General features: G+C 40.5%; 1 protein-coding gene across 2 annotated transcripts in view; it reads right to left on the reverse strand.

Annotated features, from left to right (window-relative positions):
* LOC136885379 (zinc finger protein OZF-like) overlaps positions 1-23,785 on the reverse strand; it is a 74,370-nt gene that overhangs the window by 14,121 nt on the left and 36,464 nt on the right. For both annotated transcript variants that reach the window (XM_068230219.1, XM_068230218.1), the window contains exon 4: positions 20,660-20,742. In XM_068230219.1, coding sequence (XP_068086320.1) covers positions 20,660-20,742 — 83 coding nt within the window. The remainder of the gene's footprint in view (positions 1-20,659; positions 20,743-23,785) is intronic.

Genomic DNA, 23,785 nt, shown 5'->3' on the forward strand with positions numbered 1-23,785 from the left:
GTGTGCAAAAAAGCCAGCATTAAGTAAGGGCTGTTGATAGGGGGCGTTAAACCTTGTGCAGACTCCTTCGAAAATGATTGTGAGTACAAGATGTTAATGGTGATTCATCTGTCGGATGGAGGCGATAAGCTGTGTGCAGGCTGAGGGCGTGCAAAAAGCCAGCATTAAGTAAGGGCTGTTGAGAGGGGGCGTTAAACCTTGTGCAGGCTCCTTCGAAAATGATTGTTAGTACAAGACGTTGATGGTGATTCATCTGTCGGATGGAGGCAATAAGCCTTGTGCAGGCTTCTTCGGTAGGCGTAGGCTATGTGCCGGTACCGGGATATCTAGTTATAAAACCCGCTATAACAAATTTATCACGTATACTGCGATTTAAAATCCTAGTCAGGAAGGGTAACCGGTCGTAAAACTATGGTGTATGATCTAAGAGGCAGGGTGTGCAAAAAAGCTAGCATTAAGTAAGGGCTGTTGATGGGGACGTTAAACCTTATGCAGACTCCTTCGAAAATGATTGTGAGTACAAGAGTGTTGAGGGTGATTCATTTGTCGGATGGAGGCGTTAAGCTGTGTGCAGGCTTCTTCGGTAGGAGTAGGCTATGTACCAGCACTGGGTTTTACCCTCTCCCTACGGTAGTATATTACATTCTTAGGTAGTTTCGAGGGCATGCAAAAAGCCAGCATTAAGTAAGGGCTTTTGATGGAGGGGTGTTAAACCTTGTACAGGCTCCTTCAACAGGAGTAGCCTACATGCCGGCGCCGTGCAGGCTCTTTCGATAGGAGTGGGCTATATGCTGGCACTGTGTTTTAACCTCTCCGTACAATCATGATATTTTATGTTAGGAACTTACACGGGCTAAATGGTACACAGCTAAGAAGACGTTCTGTGAGTTACAAGTGGCTTATCAGCACACAGTGTCTTCGTTCAAGGTTACTACAGCCGGAAGATGCGTGTACAATTTCAGCCAACACATACATCCAACACCTTGCTCTGAATGACTGCGCCGATACAACTTCAAAGACTGTAGAACAAAAAAAATGTAACCCATAGCCTACAGTTTGGTTTAGTGTGCTTGCCTCTCACCCGGCAGTCTCGGGTTCGATTCTCTTGGGAATAAAAATATGTTTTACAGATTTTAAATTGCAAGAATTTGTTTTAAGACTAGATGCCCTTCCTGACGCAAAACTGGCAGTATCTAGCCTCTTACATCATACACTATTGTTTTCGACCGGTTGCCCTTCCTGACGTCAAAGAACTCGGATTAAGAATCTGTTTTACAACTACTTGCCCTTTCTAACACGAGAATCGGGGTTTTACAGCTAGATGCACTTCTTAGATTTTAAATCGCTGTATCATGAACTATTGCTTTACACCCGGATGCCCTTCCTGACGCAAAACTAGCAGTATCTAGCCTCTTACATCATACACTATTGTTTTCGACCGGTTGCTCTTCCTGACATCAAAGAACTCGGATTAAGAATCTGTTTTACAACTAGATGCTCTTTTTAACACGAGAATCGGGGTTTTACTGCTAGATGCACTTCTTAGATTTTAAATCGCTGTATCATGAACTATTCTTTTACATCCGGATGCCCTTCCTGACGCAAAACTAAGATTTTAAATCGCAAGAATTTGTTTTAAGACTAGTTGCCCTTCCTGACGCAAAACTGGCAGTATCTAGCCTCTTACATCATACACTATAGTTTTCGACCGGTTGCCCTTCCTGACGTCAAAGAACTCTGATTAAGAATCTGTTTTACAACTAGATACCCTTTCTAACACGAGAATCGGGGTTTTACCGCTAGATGCTCTTCTTAGATTGTAAATCGCTGTATCATGAACTATTGTTTTACAGCCGGATGCCCTTCCTGACGCAAAATAAGATTTGTAAATCGCGAGAATTTGTTTTAAGACTAGTTGTCCTTCCTGACGGAAAACTGGCAGTATCTAGCCTCTTACATCATACACTATTGTTTTCGACCGGTTGCCCTTACTGACGTCAAAGAACTAGGATTAAGAATCTGTTTTACAACTAGATGCTCTTTTTAACACGAGAATCGGGGATTTACAGCTAGATGCACTTCTTAGATTTTAAATAGCTGTATCACGAACTATTATTTTACAGCCGGATGCCCTTCCTGACGTAAAACTAAGATTTTATTTCGCAAGAATTTGTTTTAAGACTAGTTGCCCTTCCTGACGCATAACTGGCAGTATCTAGCCTCTTACATCATACACTATTGTTTTCGACCGGTTGCCCTTCCTGACATCAAAGAACTGGGATTAAGAATCTGTTGTACAACTAGTTGCCCTTTCTAACACGAGAATCGGGGATTTACAGCTAGATGCTCTTCTTAGATTTTAAATCGTTGTATCACGAACTATTGTTTTACAGCCGGATGCCCTTCCTGATGCAAAACTAAGATTTTAAATCGCAAGAATTTGTTTTAACACTAGTTGCCCTTCCTGACGCAAAACTGGCAGTATCTAACCTCTTACATCATACACTATGGTTTTCGACCGGTTGCCCTTCCTGACGTCAAAGAACTGGGATTAAGAATCTGTTTTACAACAAGATACTCTTTTTAACACGAGAATCGGGGTTTTACAGCTAGATGCACTTCTTAGATTTTAAATCGCTGTATCATGAACTATTGTTTTACAGCCGGATGCCCTTCCCGACGCAAAACTAAGATTTTTAAATCGCAACAATTTGTTTTAAGACTAGTTGCCCTTCTTGACGCAAAACTGGCAGTATCTAGCCTCTTACATCATACACTATTGTTTTCGACCGGTTGCCCTTCCTGACGTCAAAGAACTAGGATTAAGAATCTGTTTTACAACTAGATGATCTTTTTAAGACGAGAATCGGGGATTTACAGCTAGATGCTCTTCTTAGTGCAGGAAGTAAGATTTTAAATCGCTGTATCATGAACTATTGTTTTACAGCCGGATGCCCTTCCTGACGCAAAACTAAGATTTTTAAATCGCAAGAATTTGTTTTAAGACTAGTTGCCCTTCCTGACGCAAAACTGGCAGTATCTAACCTCTTACATCATAGACTATTGTTTTCGACCGGTTGCCCTTCCTGACGTCGAAGAACTGGGATTAAGAATGTTTTACAACTAGATGCTCTTTCTAACATGAGAATCGAGGTTTTACAGCTAGATGCTCGCCGGATGCCCTTCCTGACGGCATAAGTTGCCAGGATTTGAATCGCGGTATCCATCATTGTGTCTGACTTGCAAGCTCACGATTATTTTTTTTGCTGAGATATCATGCTACTTCCGTTCGCCAGCTATAGCGGAAACTCGCAATACTGCGTCTATTTCGTCTTACAACTTGGAGGAGACAACATGTGTACATATAATTTATGATCATTCATCCCCCTATTTTTTTTAAAAAAACATGTAAGTATGTAGTATCTCGCAACATTCTTATCCGTGTGTGTATGTGTTTCGAGAAAAAAAGAGTAACGTGTATCAGTGTTCTAGTCGTGTTGCAATTACTAAGCGAGTGACCCGAGCGAGTTGCCTACGCAGTGTGCTTTCTTGATTTTCGTATGAGATATATCAGTGTATTCGCAATTACTAAGCGTCTTAGCAGTGCGATGAACGAGTTAGCTACGCGATATAGATTTTTATTTTTTATTTTCGTACTAAGCAAATCATTTGAAGTGTTGCCGAGTTAGCTATGCGATATGTGCACAGTGTGTTTTTGATTTTCATACTAGGCAAATGATAGGCGAGATAGCTATGCGATTTGTGCACAGTGTGTGTTTTTGATTTTTGCACTAGGTAAACCATTGAAGTTGTACTTTTGCTCTGAACAGATCAAACAATGTTCTTACAGTGTTCGATTCTAGGCTTGCTATGTTTCAATCTAATTTTCTTAGAACAAAGGTATCCCCTAACATGTTGTATCGGATCACATGTTAAGGTTATCTGCTTGTTTAGTTATCTGAACACATCGATCAATGTTCTGATCACATGTTAAAGTTAACGACATCGAGTGCAGTGTTCAATTCTAGTCTTGTTATGTTTCAATCTGATCTTCTTAGAACAAAGGTATCCCCTAACATGTTGTATCGAGTACAGTGTTCGGTTCTAGTCTTGTTATGTTTCAATCTGATCTTCTTAGAACAAAGGTATCCCCTGACATGTTGTGCAGTGTTCGGTTCTACTTGTTTAGTGATCTGAACACATCGATCAATGTTCTGATCACATGTTAAGGTTAACGACATCGAGTGTAGTGTTCGATTCTAGTCTTGTTATGTTTCAATCTAATTTTCTTAGAACAAAGGTATCCCCTAACATGTTGTACAGTGTTCGCTTCTACTTGTTTAGTGATCTGAACACGTCAATCAATGTTCTGATCACATGTTAAGGTTAATGACATCGAGTGCATTGTTCAATTCTAGTCTTGTTATGTTTCAATCTGATCTTCTTAGAACAAAGGTATCCCCTAACATGTTGTACAGCGTTCGATTCTACTTATGTAGTGCTCTGAACACACCAGACAATGTTTTAATCACATGTTGAATTTAACGACATCGAGTGCAGTGTTCGATTCAAGTCTTGTTATTTCTTTCGTAATCCGCGAGTCTAAACATGCATATCGCTGCACACTCTTGCCTTCGCGATGCGTGTTCGATAAAGCTATGCCTTGACGGAGGAGTAGGAGGAGGGGGAGGAGGAGGCGGAGGTGGTAGGGGAGGAGGAAGTGGAGGAAGAGCAGGAGGTAGAGCAGGTGTCGTATAGTCTCCTTCAAGATAGTAGATGAGAGGTTAGGTTAGCGAATGCACTAATGTTTAATGATGATAGCTAACGGAATTTCAAATTATCCGTCACCACAATTCGAAGGGGTAGCAGCACGGTGCTCTGTTGATTAAAGATGGGATCTAGATAGAATTTCAAATTGCCGCCACCACATGTTAAATGTATGTAGCTAGAGATAGCAGCACGATGCTCTGTTGAATAAAGATGGTAGATGATAGCTAACGGAAGTTTTTTTTTCAAATTATCCGTCACCACATGTTAAATGTATGTAGCTAAAAATAGCAGTACGATGCTTTGTTGATTAAAGATGACGGATGACAAGTAACAGAACTTTTCAAATTGCCTGCTACTACAGAGAATAGCACGGCGCAATGTAGATTAAAGATGGCAGATGACAGCTGACGAAATTACCCGCATGATAGCAGCACAGTGCTCTATTGATTAAAGATGGCGGATGACAAGTAACAGAACTTTTCAAATTGCCTGTTACTACAGAGAGCAGCACGGCGCTCTGTAGATTAAAGATGGCGGATGAAAGCTGACGAAATTACCCGCATAATAGCAGCACAGTGCTCTATTGATTAAAGATGGCGGATGATAGCTATCAAAAAAGCACGTGGCTTTGTTTACTAAACAAGAGCACGTGGAATTTGCCGCCACCACATTTCAAAGGTATCTAGCTAAAGATGGCAGCACGGTGCTCTCTTGATTAAAGATGGCGGATGACAGCTGTCAAAAAGCACGTGAGTTTGTAAAGCACGTAGAATTTGCCACCGGCATAAAGAGCGCAGCACGGTGCTCTCTGGCGGTTGACTGCTGTCAGAAAAGCACAAGGGTTTGTTTCCAAACAAGAGCGTGTAGAATTTACTACCACCACACAGAGGGCAGCACGGCGCTCTCTGGATTAAAGATGGCGGATGATAGCTGACAAAAAAAGCGCATAGGATTGGTTCCAAACAAGAGCATAAAGAATTTTTCAAATTTCGCCACTACATTTCAAAGGTATCTAGCTAAGGAGTGCAGCACTGAGGTTTCGGATGCAAGATGGCGGATGACAGCTGTGACGTGCCACATTTCAAAGGTAAGTAGCTAAAGAGGGCAGCACGGTGCTCTCTCGATTAAAGATGGCGGATGACAGCTGCACGTGGCTTTGTTTCCAAACAAGAGCATAAAGAATTTGCCGCCACTACATTTCAAAGGTATCTAGCTAAAGAGTGCAGCACTGAGGTTTCGGATGCAAGATGGCGGATGACAGCTGTGACGTACCATATTTCAAAGGTAAGTAGCTAAAGAGGGCAGCACTGTGCTCTCTGGATTAAAGATGGCGGATGTCAGCTGCACGTGGCTTTGTTTCCAAACAAGAGCATAAAGAATTTGCCGCCACTACATTTCAAAGGTATCTAGCTAAAGAGTGCAGCACTGATGTTTCGGATGCAAGATGGCGGATGACAGCTGTGACGTACCACATTTCAAAGGTAAGTAGCTAAAGAGGGCAGCACTGTGCTCTCTGGATTAAAGATGGCGGATGTCAGCTGCACGTGGATTTGTTTATCTCACGCTAGTGAGGTTAAGTTGGTAGCACTAAGGTTTAGGCCCGCCAAGATGGCAGCACTGCGGATGACAGGTGACGAATTTACATCTACTACGATAAAGAGGGCAGCACGGTGCTCTCTGGATTAAAGATGGCGGATGACAACTGTCAAAAAAGCACGTGGCTGTCAAAAAACACGTGGATTTGTTTACCACGCGCTAGTTAGGTTAAGTTGGTACTACTGAGGTTTAGGCCCGTCAAGATGGCAGTACTGAGGTTAGCGATGCGTTGTTGTCTGTCAAAAAGCACGTGGCTGTCAAAAACACGTGGCTTTGTTTACCTCGCGCTAGTTAGGTTAAGTTGACACTACTGAGGTTTAGGCCCGTCAAGATGGCAGTACTGAGGTTAGCGATGCGTTGTTGTCGATGACAGCTGTTAAAAAGCACGTGGCTTTGTTTACAAATTCAAATTTCCCGCGGGTGGTGGAGGAGGCCTCTGGGAGGCCTCTGGCAGTGGTGGTGGTGGAGGAGGCATCTGGGAGGCCTCTGGCTGTGGTGGTGGTGGAGGAGGCATCTGGGAGGCCTCTGGCTGTGGTGGTGGTGGAGGTGGCTTCTGGGAGCCCTGTGGCGGTGGCGGTGCCAGAACCATCCAATTATACTACTTTAGTTATTTAGCTAATTGAAGAATGAATTTTACCTCGAACTTTGGTAGGCATATCAAGATTGAACTTTATTTGCTAGCCCCAATTAATCATTTCACAAGGAAAATAATTAATTTTGTTAGTTCCATTTTCAAGAATGATCTCTATTTTCCAAGGTGAACTTAATTAATGTCGTTATTTATGAACTGCAAGACTGAAAATTATTCACTTAAAATAACTATACTTCGAGGTGATCTTATTTAATGTTGTCATTTGTAAACTTCAAGAATGAACTTTCTTTATCCAACTTAATTAATTACATAAGGAAGAGATTTTAATTTCATTGATGAACTTTATTATAAATATTTGTCGCCAATAAGATTGACAATCTATTGAGTACTAATTGTGGATGAGTGTCCAGTTTGACAAATATTCCAGGAAATGATAGGCCATTCGTCTATTTTGACTAATTTTAATAAAGTTTATGAGGTCAGCACATGCAATATTTTACACCTTCTCTGTACAATATACTAACATAAGACTGCACACGCCCTGCGAAACCCTCATCCACAGTTACACGCGTCAATGAGTGCATGTCTGCTACTGGTATAGAGAGAGGAATAATGTACGTGGCGCCGCAACGTGTTAGGCTCAAATGCAGAACTCATACTCCACAACTAAGAGATATTCGTAGCCAACCCTAACAAATTAGGCAATACTGACCCTAGCATCTATTGCGATCACTCAAGTAAGCAACATGGAAAGTATACTTGCTTCTATCAAAGCCCTTCGGCTTAATATGAATCAACAATTCGCCGAAGCAAATGTGCTAATATAAATGCTACTCTCGAAAACAAACTCACCGAGGCAGATGCCAACGCCACTTCTGAATTAAATAGCATCGCCGAGGTGAACTCCAAAATTGTATGGGTAAATTCTGACATGAATAAAGCCCTTAAATCTAAATTTGCCGAAGCGAACTCCAAAACTGAACCTAAATTCGCTGAGGCAGATAAACGACTTTCTGATTCTAATGCTATCACTGAGCAGGGGCTTATGCTGGCTAGTGCACGCATAGAAATAAGATTTAGTGACTCTAATACCAAAATAGAAAGGAGGTTCACAGAAATAAATGCACAATTCGTCAGTAACCTCGAAGCGGTAAAAGAAGACATTAGATTACAGGTGGTGAATAACATCAACGAAGGTTAACAGGCTATTTTACCAGCTTCAAATGAAATATCTCTAGAATTAAAGTATCTTAAGGCAGAATTTAGGGAATCTCATGGCAATCTTTCATTGGGACAAGCTAGGAGAGATCCAGTCCAGGAGGCGTTAAGAGATTTACTCAAACATGATATAGGTAAGATTAATAGTGAAGTTAGCTCCTTAAAAGTAAACAAGGGGAATATGATAAATGCTTCACAAGTAAACTTGAAACTGCGCAAACTCAGATCACCCATCTTTGAAAGGATGTAGCAGAGGTAAAAAGGGACCTGCAGGAAGCAATTAAGGTAATGGAAACGACGATGCAGACGCAAGTAGATGCCCTCTATAATAAAATTAACTTATTAGAGCAGAGGAATGTTACATTTTCACCCTCTATTTCAATAGGGTAATGTGGTGACATTCCTAATTTAACCACTATTATAAAGGTACAAGATGATAGACCTGTGAAATTTTCAGGAAGAGAGGAATATATTGCTAGAGAATTCATAGAAAATGTTGAAGACTGTTTCCTAGAAAATCGCATTAGTTCTGATAGGCAACTTCGCACTGTGTCGAAACTATTAGAAGGACGCGCGTTCACATGGTTCACAGCCTTTAAATTCAGCTTCACAACTTACTCAGAATTTAAAGAGGCTCTTTTAAAAATATTTTGGAACACTTAAGTTCAGCAATTAGTTAAGATGCAATTATACTCGAAACGATATAATACTTCTATTAATATGCCGAGGTACTCAGAATATTTTGTGGTTTAAATTAAGAAGATGCAATTCCTAGATCCACTGCTACCTGAAAAGGAACTGATCCAAGCAATTACTCTACAATTTCCGCCCCATGTCCAGGAAAACTTGGTCGCTGCAGACATTGAAGTCTTAGAACAACTAGACTCCCTATTGAGGAGACTGGACACTGTGAACATGCAGTCGACGAACAGGATCAATGGGAGCAAAGATGTTATGGCCAACTCCGTAGAAATTAAAACTCCAGATCGCCAAGAGAGCACTTAGAGGTTAGGGAAGTTAGGCAAAATACTCCCACTCGATATAGAGGATTTAGAAAACGTCCATATCGAGGAACTCTACCTTACCGACCAAGGACTACATGGCAAAAGAAATATGAAACTGAAGAAAGAGACCAAGGCTTGCATCGGGCAGAGATTGAGAAGGGGTGGCGTGAAACCAAGGAATACTTAAAGGAACGAAACCAATCCGATGACTTACCCGGAGCAGCATCCCTTGAGTACCAAGAGCACCCAAAACGGATAGAACCACCTGATCATTATTTTAAAGTCACAGGTGCAAAGAACTACAATCTAGACCATAGGAGATCGCCTGAAAAACACAAGGAGGATGATATGGTAAAAACATTAAGTAAAATTGAAATCAATTATTGGCACATAGAAGACTCACAGATATTATATGAGAATACTCCAATACCTAGACCGAAAATCCAGCGTACATCACCTGTCGTTAATCTGAGGATAGGCAGGATGAATGTCACCCCATTGATTGATTCTGGTGCACAGATGTCGCTCATTTATGAAAGACTTATCCAAGCCTTAAGGGACAAATATGACGTGTTGGTGATGCCAGTAGGCCAACTTAAGGTTAAGGAGATTGTGCCTGATACGATTGTTAGATGCAAGAAACAAGCCTTCATTGAACTTTACAATGATGGCGTTCTCTTCCAGCATATCTTCTTGATCTTGTATCGAATGAAATTTAATCTGATCTTAGTGTCTGATTTTATGTTGCGATAACGCGGGGTGATAGATTATTCTGCTGGTATCGTTCGGTTTTTAAATCAGGACTCTGGGGAAACGCGAATGATCGAGGAAGAAGTGATACACGGGTTAGAAGCTCTTGACGAAAAACTCGACGGTGCAATAGAAGAGCATAATCAGGATGATGCAGCGCCAGTCAAAATTAATCCGAAAGAAGGGGGCGTCCCGAAGGAAGAAGGACCCCTGGAGGACGAGTTTGTGTCCATAGTAGATGAGGTCACTGATTTTGATCAGGACTACGTCACCTCGATTACCCACGCGATGACTGAAACAGAATCCCCTTCAGATATAGCAGAAGCAACTAATCTAAACTTTCAAATTTGCCCTAACGTGTTCGATAGTAAACCAGGAGAAATACTTGATTATGAATACCATCTCAACGTTAAGGATCATTCGCTATTCAGACGTCAGGCCTACCCAATACCAGAAAAGTACCGTGAGTTAGCCAGGACACTAATTCAACTGATGAAAGAAGATGGAATAATTTTGCCTTGCATCACCCCATTCATCAACCCTTTAGCTGTCGTAAGAAAACGCAACGGCAATTTGCGCCTTTGCCTAGATGCGCGTGCGCTGAATGACAAGCTAATTGTGCAATATGACCATCCTCCTTTGCTACGAGATATCATGAGGCGTTTCCACGGGAAAAAGTATTTCACGTGCCTAGATATGACTTCGTCATATTACCAAATCAGGCCAGATAAGTAGAGTAGATTATACACTGGTTTCTTATTCGATAATGTCATATATGTCTTTAATCGGCACCCATTCGGTGTTAAGAACTCGGGAGCAGGACGTTAGGACTTTAGGGAGTCAGCTGTCTGATGAAGTGAAAGCTATCACTGAGATTTACGTCGATGATATTTTGATCGCGTCAGAGATGTGGGAACAACATCAGGCAGACATTCACAAGATATTGCAGGAACTAATGGAGAAGAATTTCAAGATCAATGCCCAAAACAGTCAGTTTTTAAAATCAGTTTATAAAACTGAAGTTTTGTTTCTGGGACATGTGATCAGTGGTAAAGGTATTAAACCTAACCCTGCAAAAATTCAATGTATCTTGGAGTTTCCTAGGCCTAATCGAATCAAGCATGTAAGGCAATATTTAGGACTTTGCCAGTTGTTTGCCCAAAATTGCCCCCAAGTACATGGAAACTGTATCAGCTCTCCAACAGCTGCTTAAAAAGAACAGATTAAAATGGACCCAAGAGTGTCAACAATCGTTCATTGCTACTAAGAACATGCTTCGAGATAACGTACGACTGGCTAATCCAAATTTCTACTGGCCATTCTATATTGAATGTGATGCAAGCATCGTGGGAATAGGTGCAGTCCTATACCAGATCAAGCCGGAAGAGTCAAATATTAAATTATTCATTTCCTTTATGAGCCTGAAGTTGAGGCCACACAAGAAGTGTTATCCGACCACCGAACTAGAAGCTCCCGCTATTGTGTACTCGCTCCAATATTGCAAGAAACTTATCAATGGCTACCACATCACAATCTTCATATCATAAGGCTTTGAAATTTATCATGCCTTTTTATCTAACGAGTGAAAGGATAACCGACGGGCCTTATTTCTCCAACAATTTGACCTGACTGTCATCCATAGGCCAGGACGTAAGAATTTACTAGCTGATGCCCTTAGCAGGAACCCCACCGAAATTACTCTGCCTAATCCTATTGTAATCCTTAGGGAAGAGGATGAGGAGTTCTTCCGGAGGATACGATACCTGCAGCAGATGCAGAGGGGAGACGATGAGACCCAAGAATTAATCAGCTATTTCGAGGGATCATTCCGGTAAACGACGATGAACTTCCTCGCATCCAGTAAGTTGCCCAACTGTTTTGCCTTGTTAATGGTGTATTGTACAAGTAGAACGACTCTGCCAAAACTAAACGGCGAATCTATGCACCTCCTAAAGTTAGATGAGACATCATTTGGCATAGCCATGATATCTTGGGACATACCAGGACAGATAAAGTGTTCCACGTGATCAGGGAGAAGTTCGCAATGGAATATATGCGGAGAGATGTGCGTAGAGTCATGAAGACCTGTGACTTATGCCAACATGTAAAATCTAGCAACTGTTTGTTGAAGTAATCTCCCAGGCCTTTGATACCAGGGAAGGCAAGGGAATTGATGGCTCAAGATCTATATGGGATACTCTCGGAAGCAACCCGGGGGAATAGGTACATTGTTGTAATCGCAGATGATTTTTCCAATTGTACGATGTTTCTACCCATATACAAGGCCAATGCTGGTAATATTCTTCGCAGTATTAGGAAGAATGTCATCCAGAAATGGAAAAACCAGTTTCCCTTGATGGATCACAGTACACAGTGCACCTCGATGGAATTTCAGAACGCTCTTGAGGAACTAGACATTCATCACATCGCAAACTCCATCAGGCATCCTAAAGCCAATCCTGCAGAAAGGGTTATGTGAGAAATCGCAAAATTCTGCAGAATCTACTGCGGTAACCAACACTGGAAACGGATCGAAGTATTGCCGATCATGCAACACATCGTGAACTCCACTACTCACGAATCAACTCGTGACATCCCGTTAACATAGCTTCGGGAGGTAATTCCAAATTGACCATGGGATCGATTACTAAAAACACCGCTAGATATGGATGTACCACAAGAGGATAGACTCACAAACACCCTCAATCATCTGAGACACGCAGCCATACTCAGGGAGCGATGGCAAAGAGGCAAGAAATTCTGACTGCCACTACAGGAAGACGATTTTGTCATGATCCGCAAACTGGAGGGTCTCTTAACGAGCAAAGGATTTACGCCAAGTTTTGCCAACTCTTTGCTGGACCGTTTCGCATTTTGGAAATCCTTAGGAATGGAGCATACAAAACTGCTCGTTTAGAAAATACCATCGAAGGCATACACAAAGCTGCTAATTTAAACGTGTATTACAAGAAGATGACACGAAAGAAAATCCTTACCGAATTTTCTTTACCCGGACCAGGGGATCATGCAATTTGCTTTACGTCGCACCGATACAGATAGGTTTTATGGCGACAATGGGATAGGAATGTCCTACGAGTGGGAAGGAAGCGTTCGTGGCCTTAATTAAGGTACAGCCCCAGCATTTGCCAGGTGTGACAATGGGAAACCACGGAAAACATTCTTCAGGGCTGCCGACATTGGGGTTCGAACCCTCTACCTCCCGGATGCAAGGTCACAGCTGCGCACCCCTAACTGCACGGCCAACTCGCCCGGTGGTCGTGAAAAAGGAACCATCCGGGATCGAATTAGGGATCGCGTGGTCTGCTTCATCCTGTCATTTTGTGTGTGTTGTGAGCTATGATGCAACGCTCCCGGCGAGCGAGCTTACGGCAGCCTGCTAAGACATGAATATGACGTCACAAAACGCGTGGCCTACACGTCAAAGTGAATCATCCGGAAGATATTTTACATCACCGCTTCCAGATGACATATGGACTAACGGACAATGGGACCGCGTAGCTTACAGTAACAGATAGCTCATATCAAAATTTCATGTTAATAACTATTTTATTTACGGAGTTATCGCAACGTCAATATATCAAGTAATTTCAATGCCATGCATGCTGAGGGTCAAGTCCAGGTATATAGGACGAGCCAATTACTCCAACGAGTTCAGCATAGGGACAGCACAGCACAGCACAGTAGAGACCTGCTGTCCAAGGTTGTGCCAGCAGTAAATTTCAACTTTGTGCCGGGGTGTCGAGTCCGAACGTCGAACCAAGTAACCACGAGGTACAGCCGAGAAGTAACTCCGACAGTGGTATATAACCTGCAAAGTAAGTTTTTCCAAGTACTTAAACATTTCGCGTGTTAGAGATCGGACGTGTAAATACCGTGTGTGATAGAACTGTTGATTAACTTATAAATTAATACGACGAGTATATGTGTTAACTTTTACGAGTAAATTAACCAGTTAGGACTTTGTTTAAACTACATGCCTAATACTTCATAGTTAGAAGTAAAGAAAGTGCAATTAGCTATTTAATACTTCGTGGTGATAGAGTGATAGTAGAATGTCTCTCAACGCATCGGGAACAGAGATTGAATCCCACATTAAGATCCCGTGTAATGTTGAATGAATAGACTTTATTTCAATTTCCTCAAACTGCATTAACCCGACAGTCAGAAGTTAGTGAAGTCAGGGTACCGAAAATCTTCAATCATCTTAGCATAGGCTTTGTTTAAATCTTACTGAATAGCATGTAACTGGCAAGTGGAACTTAGTAAATTCAGTGTCTCATGATAAATCAATCACCTTATTAGTGGACGTGGTGCAAATTACTGCGCATATTACACGTGCTACTTGGAACGAACAGAGTAATATCACTCGAAGTGGTGTGTTTAAACCAACGCCCCATGCATACTCCGACCGCCCGTATTATCATGTGAACTTCCGTCGATGCAGACGTGGTAACTTCGAGGGACGTGGTGATGTTGTTCCGGTTTTTGGTGCACGTGGTAACTTCCAGGGATACGTGGTGATGGTGTTCCTGATCTATGGTAGACATGGTATAGATGGGAGCTCAAGAGATGAGTTTCGCTAGGAATGTGGCCGGGAATGCGTTAGCCCTCGCTTCTCTTCCCGTCCCTGGTTTCTCGTCACCAAGTTTGTGTATGTACTTGCGTTTCTGAAAACGTTTACCCTCGCAGTCGCAGTGTCCTCAGGTGGTCTCTTCCTGCAAGGCACTCGATGTATTTTTGTATATCGCAGGTGGGTAACATTATTCATCTGTTAATAGACTACATCTGACCAGCGAAATATTAAGATAAGGCAGTTTCTAACTAATAATAATCTAGGTTATTTTCCACTGACACTGGGAATTTATGCCATCTTCAACATTAGATTTTATCACAGGCAGAGTTCATCCTCAAGGTGCAAATCGAAAGAGCTTCTGTTATTATTTTTTATTTTAATATATACTGTATTAATTATTATAATATTGGGATTCGTACGAGGAAAACTCGTCATCACTTTATTCATTACAGTCACTATCCAGAGATATGAATTCTTCGAGCGCGTCTTCCATCAGTCCATCGTTCTGCCAGTACTCTTCCTCACTGTTACGAACGTGGGAACAATATCCTTCCCAGTCTTCTTTGTTAATAGAAGAAATAGCAGTTCTCGTTACGGCTTCGAGTTTTGTCATGGAAATGTTCCCGGGAACATTGCTTTCCCGTACAATCTCCTCTTTGCCTTCTCCCAAGCCAGTTCAATGGCATTAAACTCGCACGTGTAAGGCGGCAAACGAATTACGTCATGCCTATGTGACCTTAAAAGATCATCAATCCAAATGATTTTCTCGGGACCTTTATTAATTTCAGTCAAATGAAAGAGTTCCGATTTCTCATGTCCTCACCGTATGGCACATTGTTCCTATGTAGCCAGCTTTTCATTTCCTTCTTAACAGCATACTTCGTGGGGGTTTATTCTGTTGCACACAATGATGCGAAGCATTATCTAACACTATAACGCTGTTCTAAGGGAGGTTAGCAACTGCTTCTCTCGAACCCACTTATCTGGCCATGACAATCTCCTGACGATTTCCCGGCCTTAAAAATAAGCAACACTCCTTCCAGGAACCCATCCTCACATCCCACGTGTACAATTATTAAGCGGTTCGACGAGCTTCTGTTGGTCATAACACCAGGCTGATTGTCACTATGCCAAAACTTATTGAATGTTAAATTACTATCTACCCATGCTTCATCAATATAAACAATGGAACGATTATCTCTTCTGTAACGCCGCATAGCTCTTAAATACCTACAGCGGCAACTGACAATGTTTGGACGCTCCACCAAAATTTTTCTGAAATTCTGTCACTTCTTCCACTTAAATTCTATTTCTCTTAAACTTCACCTCAAGGTATGAACGCCCCATGTAAATTCGATTTTCTCCTTGATGGCACTCAAAAGCTTGGGGCATGTAGGCACTTTTTTCTGAACTACACAAAAGTCTTGAATTACTTCTCTCATTATCCCCCTATTAAACCCATCACACTGCACTTTTCTTTCTTCGGGCTGTGGGCGATGCTTCCCTGGTGTTGATAATGACGTATCGCCAGCTGCTGTACGTTCCTTCCGAATTCTACTCACTGTGCTGACTGAAATGCCTGTGTAATTAGATACACGCAAATTCGTTTGCCTCAGTAAGTGTTTCAGTTGCCCTTCTCGTGCCTCTTCGTCACATTCTTGGATAACATGTCTAATAACCTCCCTAGCTTCGCTGTGGATAGTCTTTCCTTTCTTCCGGCAGGGTTCAATAATAGTAATAAAAAGTACCACTATAATAACATAAATATTTTATAACGCAGTTATGTAAGCTTCAATATATGTTTCGCTGTTCAACACTTACAACACACAGACAAGATCAATGCTACCGAACTGTTCGACTGCCCACTTGTATCATCAAAAAGAGACTGGCTGGCTGGTTGATGATACGTTCAGGAAGAGCCATAGCCGAGACGACAGAGAGAGAAAGCTGCTCAACAGTGTCCCACCTCACGTCCCACTAGTCTTCTCTTGAGTTCGCACCTATACTACAGTCAGTGAGGACACAATCAAACGGAGCCTGTTCTTCAATAAGGTGATATGAATCTGTGTCATTAAAGAACAGTGTGAACTGTGTCTTATCAAATAACATTCAACTGATCAAGTCACTTTAAACTTTCTAGGAACTTTAATTCTCATTCAATCTGATTACGGACTCATACATTCCAATTTTTCAATTGATTTGCTACTCCTTAAAGCCAGTGTAATAGAAAGTCGTACCGACGAAATTGCTAATGAGTGAGCATTTTGAAAGTTAGCCACTACGTTAATACTTCTATGAATCCGAACTTTGTTCATCACCATATTAGGTTGGTTAGTCAGCTAACTGAAGAATGAACTTTAGCTCGAATGCTGAAAGGCATATAGAGGTTGAACTCTATTTGCTCGCACCAGTTAATCATTTGAAAAGAAACTCTAATTAATTTCGCTAGTTCCATTTTAAGAATGATCTTTTTTGAAGGTGAACTTAATTAATGTCGTTATTTATGAACTTCAATAATGAACATCATTCACTTAAAATAAATAATTAATTCGCAGTGATCTTAATTAATGTTGTCATTTATAACTTCGAGAATGAACTTCCTTTATCCAAGTTAATTAATTATATCAAGAAGAGACTTTATTAATTTCATTGGTGAAATTTATTGTAAATATTTGTCACTAATAAGATTGACAATCTATTATCAGTTTATTGAGTTCTAAGTGTGGATGAGAGTCCAATTTGGCAAATATTCAAGGAAATGATAAGCTATTCATCTACTTTGACAGATTTTAATAAAGTTACTGTGGTCAGCACATACAATCGTTTATTCCCTCTCTGTACAATCTCCTAAAATAAGACCGCACACGCCCTGCGAAACCATCATGCTCAATTACAAGTTACTGGTACAATATTTTTATACACTTACAATAATGTGAAAGTTTTATTTGTAAACTATGATATCTATGATGTAGCACTACTGAACTGAATTTATTTATTTATTTAGCGTTTGGCTGTACATATCAATATTAGTCAGAAAAAAAACACATTTTTACATTATTTACAGTTTGACTTTCAAGTTGTTAATAAAGTCTATTACAGCTGGACCTGCTTCCACAAAGTCACTGAAGTTGCCACTATAGGAATACGTCGGGCAGTCATTCACTATGTGCTGTATGGTCTGTCTGGGAGCACCACAACTGCATTCTGGCGAAGGAATATGTCCCCACTTGTAGAGAAGACCTGCACATCTGCCATGGTTTGTTCTTATCCTGTTCAGTGTTGACCATGTTTTCCGGGGTAGGTGAAAGCCACTTGGTGGTGTTGTGATGTCTTGCAGCTGACATGGAATGCTTTTTATTAATTCATCCTTCCAGGTTTGTAAGAAGTTGAAATTATTGTTCACCAGGTGTCTCGCTGTCCGGATGGAGGGATTCCGCAAACGTAAACGCCTGGCTTCAGCAGCAATGATGTCCTGGTGTATTGGTAGCTGGTCGTTTGCATTTATCTTCTTATACTCCCGGAGTAAGGCATGTTTTCGTTTAAGTTCCGCTGGTGGAATGTGACTCAGTGCTGGTAACCAGAATGTAGGTGTTGATTTTACTGTGCCAGATACAATTCTCATTGCCTGATTCAATTGGGCGTCGACAAGTTTGGTATAGCTGCTATTGAGCCACACTGGAGAACAGTACTCAGCTGTTGAGTAGACCAGACTGAGGGCGGTGGTGCGTAAAGTGTCAGCTGACGAACCCCATGTAGTGCCACACAGTTTCTGAAGTATGTTGTTTCTAGACTTCAGTTTTTCAGCAGTTTTCTTCAGGTGTTTCTTCAAGGAGAGGGTTCTATCTAATGTGATTCCCAGATAGTTTGCTTCATTGGTGTGGGTCAAGCGATTTTTACCCAGGTACACTTCTAGTTCACGATTAGCTAGCTTATTGCATAAGTGGAAACATGTCACTGTAGTTTTGTTTGGATTTGGCTTCAGCCTCCATTTTCGGAAGTATTCTTCAAGAGTGCATAAATCAGTAGTTAGGGTATGTTCTGTGTTTTCGATCTGTCTATCCTGAATAGCAATTGCCCAGTCATCTGCATAACCAAACTTTCTTGATATGGTTGCAGGCATGTCAGAGATATAGAGGCTGAAGAGATGTGGGGCCAGGACAGAGCCTTGAGGCAGCCCATTGTCAAGTTTCTTCTTATTACTGATGGTGTTTCCCAAAATTACTTGGAATCTGCGATTCGTTAACATGTTATCCACAAGTCTGGCTATTTTTCTACAAGGTATTGTGCGTAGGAGTTTATAGATCATGCCATGCCTCCAGACAGTGTCGTAAGCAGATGTCAGGTCAATGAATGCAACTGATGTCTTAAGTCTTTTCTGGAATCCGGCTTCAATGTGGGTGGTCAGTGATAGTACTTGATCGACACAGCTGCAATTTGGTCGAAATCCAGCTTGTTCCATAGGTACTTGTTCAAGAATTATAGAGCTTATCCTGTTGTACAGAAGTCTTTCCAGTAGCTTATACACTGTGCTGAGTAGTACAATAGGTCTGTAACTTTGAGGTAAGTCATTTGGTTTGCCTGGTTTCAATATGGCGATAACCTTTGTTCTTTTAAGTGCAGGAGGTATGTTCCCTGTTTGCAGGATATCAGAGAAAAAGTGTGCAAGCCATACTTTTGCATATTTTCCACAATGAAGCAGGAATTCTGGGTGGATACCATCAAAGCCTGGAGCTTTACCCTTTTTAACATCTTTTAGTGCCTTTGAGATGTCCTCTGATGTGAATGGACAAGATATTTCATTATCCTCCTGACACTTTGCTTTTAAGACTTTGAGCTCTCGTTTAATCTTGATGGTGTAATCTCTTTGCTTGGGTGCTCTTGATGTTGACACCATGTGTGAGGCTATAGTATTTGGACTGATGGTGCTGTTATCACGTGATATTTTGTTTCCACCTCCCAGGTTTCGAAGAAGGGACCATGCTTTCCTGCTTGAGTGCTTGAAGTTGATATTCTCAACGGTTTCAATCCATTTCTGTCTTCTTGAGGCATCAAGGCTGTGCAGTAGTTCATTTGATATTTCATGGTCACCAGTTGTGAGGAACTCTTCATATAATTTTTCGCTGACCTGAACTGAATGTCTTATTTCTACAAGTCAGTGTTGCTCACGTCCGTAGGTTTAACCCGAAGATACCCTACACGTGTCCCCTGGGTGGTGCTAAGCGAGCAACAGCCTTTTGGCGGCCAAACAATCTTAGCGATCTCCTGGCCAATTTACATATCAATACCGTGAGGAAATCTACAAGTCATTATCTGCTTTGGCGTTCACAAATGGAGAAATTTGACTTAACACAAAGTAGATCATAAAAAAGAATCTAACCAAATTAATAATTTAAAAAATGACATTATTTGATTTATAACTCCATTGAACTCAGCCATCAATATATTGATTCTTCTTCTTCTATGTGCTCTGCCCAGTCTCCGGATGTTGGCGATCAATGTGGAGAGTGCTTTTCTGTCTTCAGAAACACGGTACAGGTCTTTGGTGCTTTTTATGCTAGTAAGGCATGTTGTTCTCCTAATATATTGATTAATGAAGCTAAATTATATTAGATTGAAATCACTACATTGTTTGCAATGTACATAAAAAAAATTTTGAATTTTCAGATTTAGTATATAATCTACAAACATACTTTTTTCTATGTGTCACTGTTGGTACAAACATACAAAATTACAGAGAATATCTGGAGCAATAGTTGCAGATGGCATTTCAAATGATAAAAATCTGATGAACAAATGAAGCACAGACAGGGAAGGAAAGAATACATTTTTGACAGTTGCATTAAGGTACTGTAAATAAATACACTTCAGAAATATCTAGTTCTATGAGAGATTTTTTGTAGATACAGGGGTATGCAATAAAACTACATGGAGGAACAATAAATTTGGTCTTAAAATTTCTGAATATTTTAGATAATTTTAACCAACAGAATTTTAAGATATTAGAGTTTAAACCTTGTAAAGAAAGGATTAAACTGATACAAATGGTATGATCCAAAGATAAAACAACCGCTGCTGAACACAACTGTGAATAGATTCAATATATTCCATATTGTATAGGGTTTGTGGTGTACATACTGTGAATCTTCTTTGATGTACGCCAGCAGCTGATCATCAGTACTTTGTTCTATGAATATTTCCTTCTTAATGTCCTTGGAGGGCTATAAGTAAGAAATAAGAAAAGTAGAATAAAGAAGTAAAAGAATAAAAATATGAGTATATAGGCCTAAACAAGAAACAGCTGAGAAAACTAATTTCATATTGGCACAATAAGAGTATAATTAACTATCTCCCAACGTAAAATGTAAACATTTAAGAACGGAAAAAAAATTATCGAAACAAATCAAATCGAATCAAAGTCATATATTTGCAAAAGAAGTGTCTACTTTAGTGGGAAATGGTACATAAAAATACATTATTATCCAGCACTAAATCTTAAATTGACAAGAGAAGAAAATATTATCCTGGAATACAGTGTTGTACAGAACAATTTACACTAACAATTTTTTAATAATCGCACAGCTCGTCTTTAATAAATTTATATTATTTACAAAATTCTACTCATAACATCTTCTGCACTTACAAACAATCAACTCATATAGAGTATGTGGAATGACTTTAAATAATACTATACAACTGCTACAAGATTTAAACTTACATTGCATTTATTTATTTATTTTCTTTCTTTCTATGACCCTTTTTGGAACCTAACAAGCACAACAACCTGCTGCCTAGTAACCAGAGCCACTTTTGCCACCGCTTTCTGGATAAGAACATGAAAACGTACATACAATAGAATAGCAGTAGAGAAGGTAGCAATAGAAAAGGAGGAACATGAAAGGACAAATACTATCTCCAAATCCTTACCCAATACTATTCCTTGCTTCTCTTTCGCTTTCTGTGCACCCCTATGTCCACACTGACTAGCTGTTTTCTTTATCCTCTTATATTCACATTCCCCTGTCCCATCCTTCTATACATGACTTGTCACCTCTTTGTTCATTTCCATGCTCCTATATACTTCCTTTACCGAAACACCTCACTGTAAAATCAAATAATCCCACATTATTCCTAGCACCTTCCCAACAAGTGGACAATGCTTAAATCATAACCACAGAAATATCCATCATCCCACTCTGTACATCACATTAAGACCAAGAAACCATTCAATGTCTCAATCAATGAATCAATCAACCATAAAATCCATCAACCACCATAGATCAGCATTTAGTGCTGTAAAGTATATGCGTCTATTATTGTTAGGGCTTAGGCCAATACTTGTATAAGCTTCATCAAATGTGTTTATGATTGCCTGTAAATCTTGTTCACTGAATTCAATGATGGATATAGTGGAAATTTTGGTCTTGGCTCGTAGTCTACTGGGATTGAATAAACCTTCATCAGTCCTGTATTCAATTTCTATTCCTATTGGTAGTTTCCCATCAACAAGATGAAGTATAGTCCCAACAAATATTGAGAACAGACTGCGAGCTATCACACAATCTTGCTTCACACCTGCTGTGATTTCAAAATTTTCTCCAGGATTATTATTGACAAGAAGCGTGCCCTTCATATTATCACGCAGCAATCTAAGAATATTTATGTACGTCTGAGGACAGTCTATTCTTGTTAGGATCTTCCACAGGGCATCTCTTTTAACCAAATCAAAGGCTTTGGCAAGATCTATGAATGCCATGTACAGAGAGAGATGTTCTTTTCATTTCTCCCGCATTTGTCTAGCACAGAAAATCATATCTGTTATGCTGCAATTGGGTCAAAATCCACACTGAGTTTCAGGTAAGCAGTCTTCAGCGAGAGGCATCAGGCAATAGACAGAAGGGTAATCCTATGGTAGTTACCACAGTCGGTTCTGTCTCCTTTATTGAAGATTGTAACTATCAGAGAATCTCTGAGATCAGGAGGTATTGTTTCAATGTTCCATATTTTAACTATGAGCATTAGTTTATTTTCAACAAGAATTCGTCCACCTTCCTTGAAAAATTCAGCAGGAATTCCATATGATCCAGCAGCTTTATTGTTTTTGAGCTGTTTAATAGCATTTTCAACTTCTTGTAAGGAAGGTACTTCGTCAAGATGAGATTTTATAGGTTTTTGTGGAATTTTCAAGATGTCTACTATGTTGATCTCTGGATCCTTGTTCAGCAGTTCATGGAAATGTTCTTTCATCGTGCATTAATGGAATTGCTGTCTTTTAGGAGAGTAGAGCCATCCCTAGATTTAAGAGGGTATAGTCCTTGAGCTGTTGGGGCATATACAGTTTTTATCATGCTGAAAAAGCTCTAGTGTTGTTAGTTTCTGCTAGATATTGCATTTCTTGTGACTTCGTCGTCCACCAACTGTTTTTCAGAACACGGATTTTCCTCTGAACATTTCCTTTCGTTTCTTGACATTCTCGTTTCTTAGAGAGTGAACTAGCATTGATCTGCCAAGCTTGGTGAGCTGCTCTTCTTTTGTCTATTAGAGTCTGAATTTCTTGGTCATTTTCATCAAACTAGTCTTGGTGTTACCCAGTGGTCTTCAGTGCTTTCAGGATATTCATCCACAGTTTATCACCTAGGAGTGGTTGAAATTTTGCTTAAGTGCTAAGATTCTTGAGACGGTCTGTCTTCATTTTAGGTCTCATACGCTTTCTCTGTTTCCTTCACTGAACGTGGATGTGAAGGGTCATCGTAGACCGTATAAGTCGGTGATCCATCCCGCAGTCGTCAGCACTTGTTAGGGCCTTTGTGATTAACACATCGCGTTGGTCTCGGGTGCATACAATTATGTAATCAATTACATGCCAGTGTTTTCACCGTGGATGTTCCCATGATCTTTAAAGTTTATCCTCCTGTCTGAAGAGGGTATTAGTGATAACTAGATTGTGCTCTGAGCACAAGGGTTCCATTAGAGTTGCAATTCCCTACTCCCTCTTTTCCAATTACTTTGGGCCATAGCGATGAGTCTCTACCAACTCGCACATTGAAGTTGCCCAAGGGAATGATTTTGTCAGCTTTGGGTATTCTTGTTAGAAGTATGTCAAGTTAGAAATGGAATGCTTTTATCATCTTCTTCACAAGTGAGGGTCGGGGCATAGGCAATAATTACTGTAAATCGTTGATTGTTGGTGAGCTTGAGGCGTAAGCTCATGAGTCTTTCATTTAAGCCAGAGGGAAGATCAAGGTGAGGGACAAGTTTGCAATG

This window comes from Anabrus simplex, chromosome 14 (genome assembly GCF_040414725.1).
Source record: "Anabrus simplex isolate iqAnaSimp1 chromosome 14, ASM4041472v1, whole genome shotgun sequence".
Taxonomy (NCBI): domain Eukaryota; kingdom Metazoa; phylum Arthropoda; class Insecta; order Orthoptera; family Tettigoniidae; genus Anabrus; species Anabrus simplex.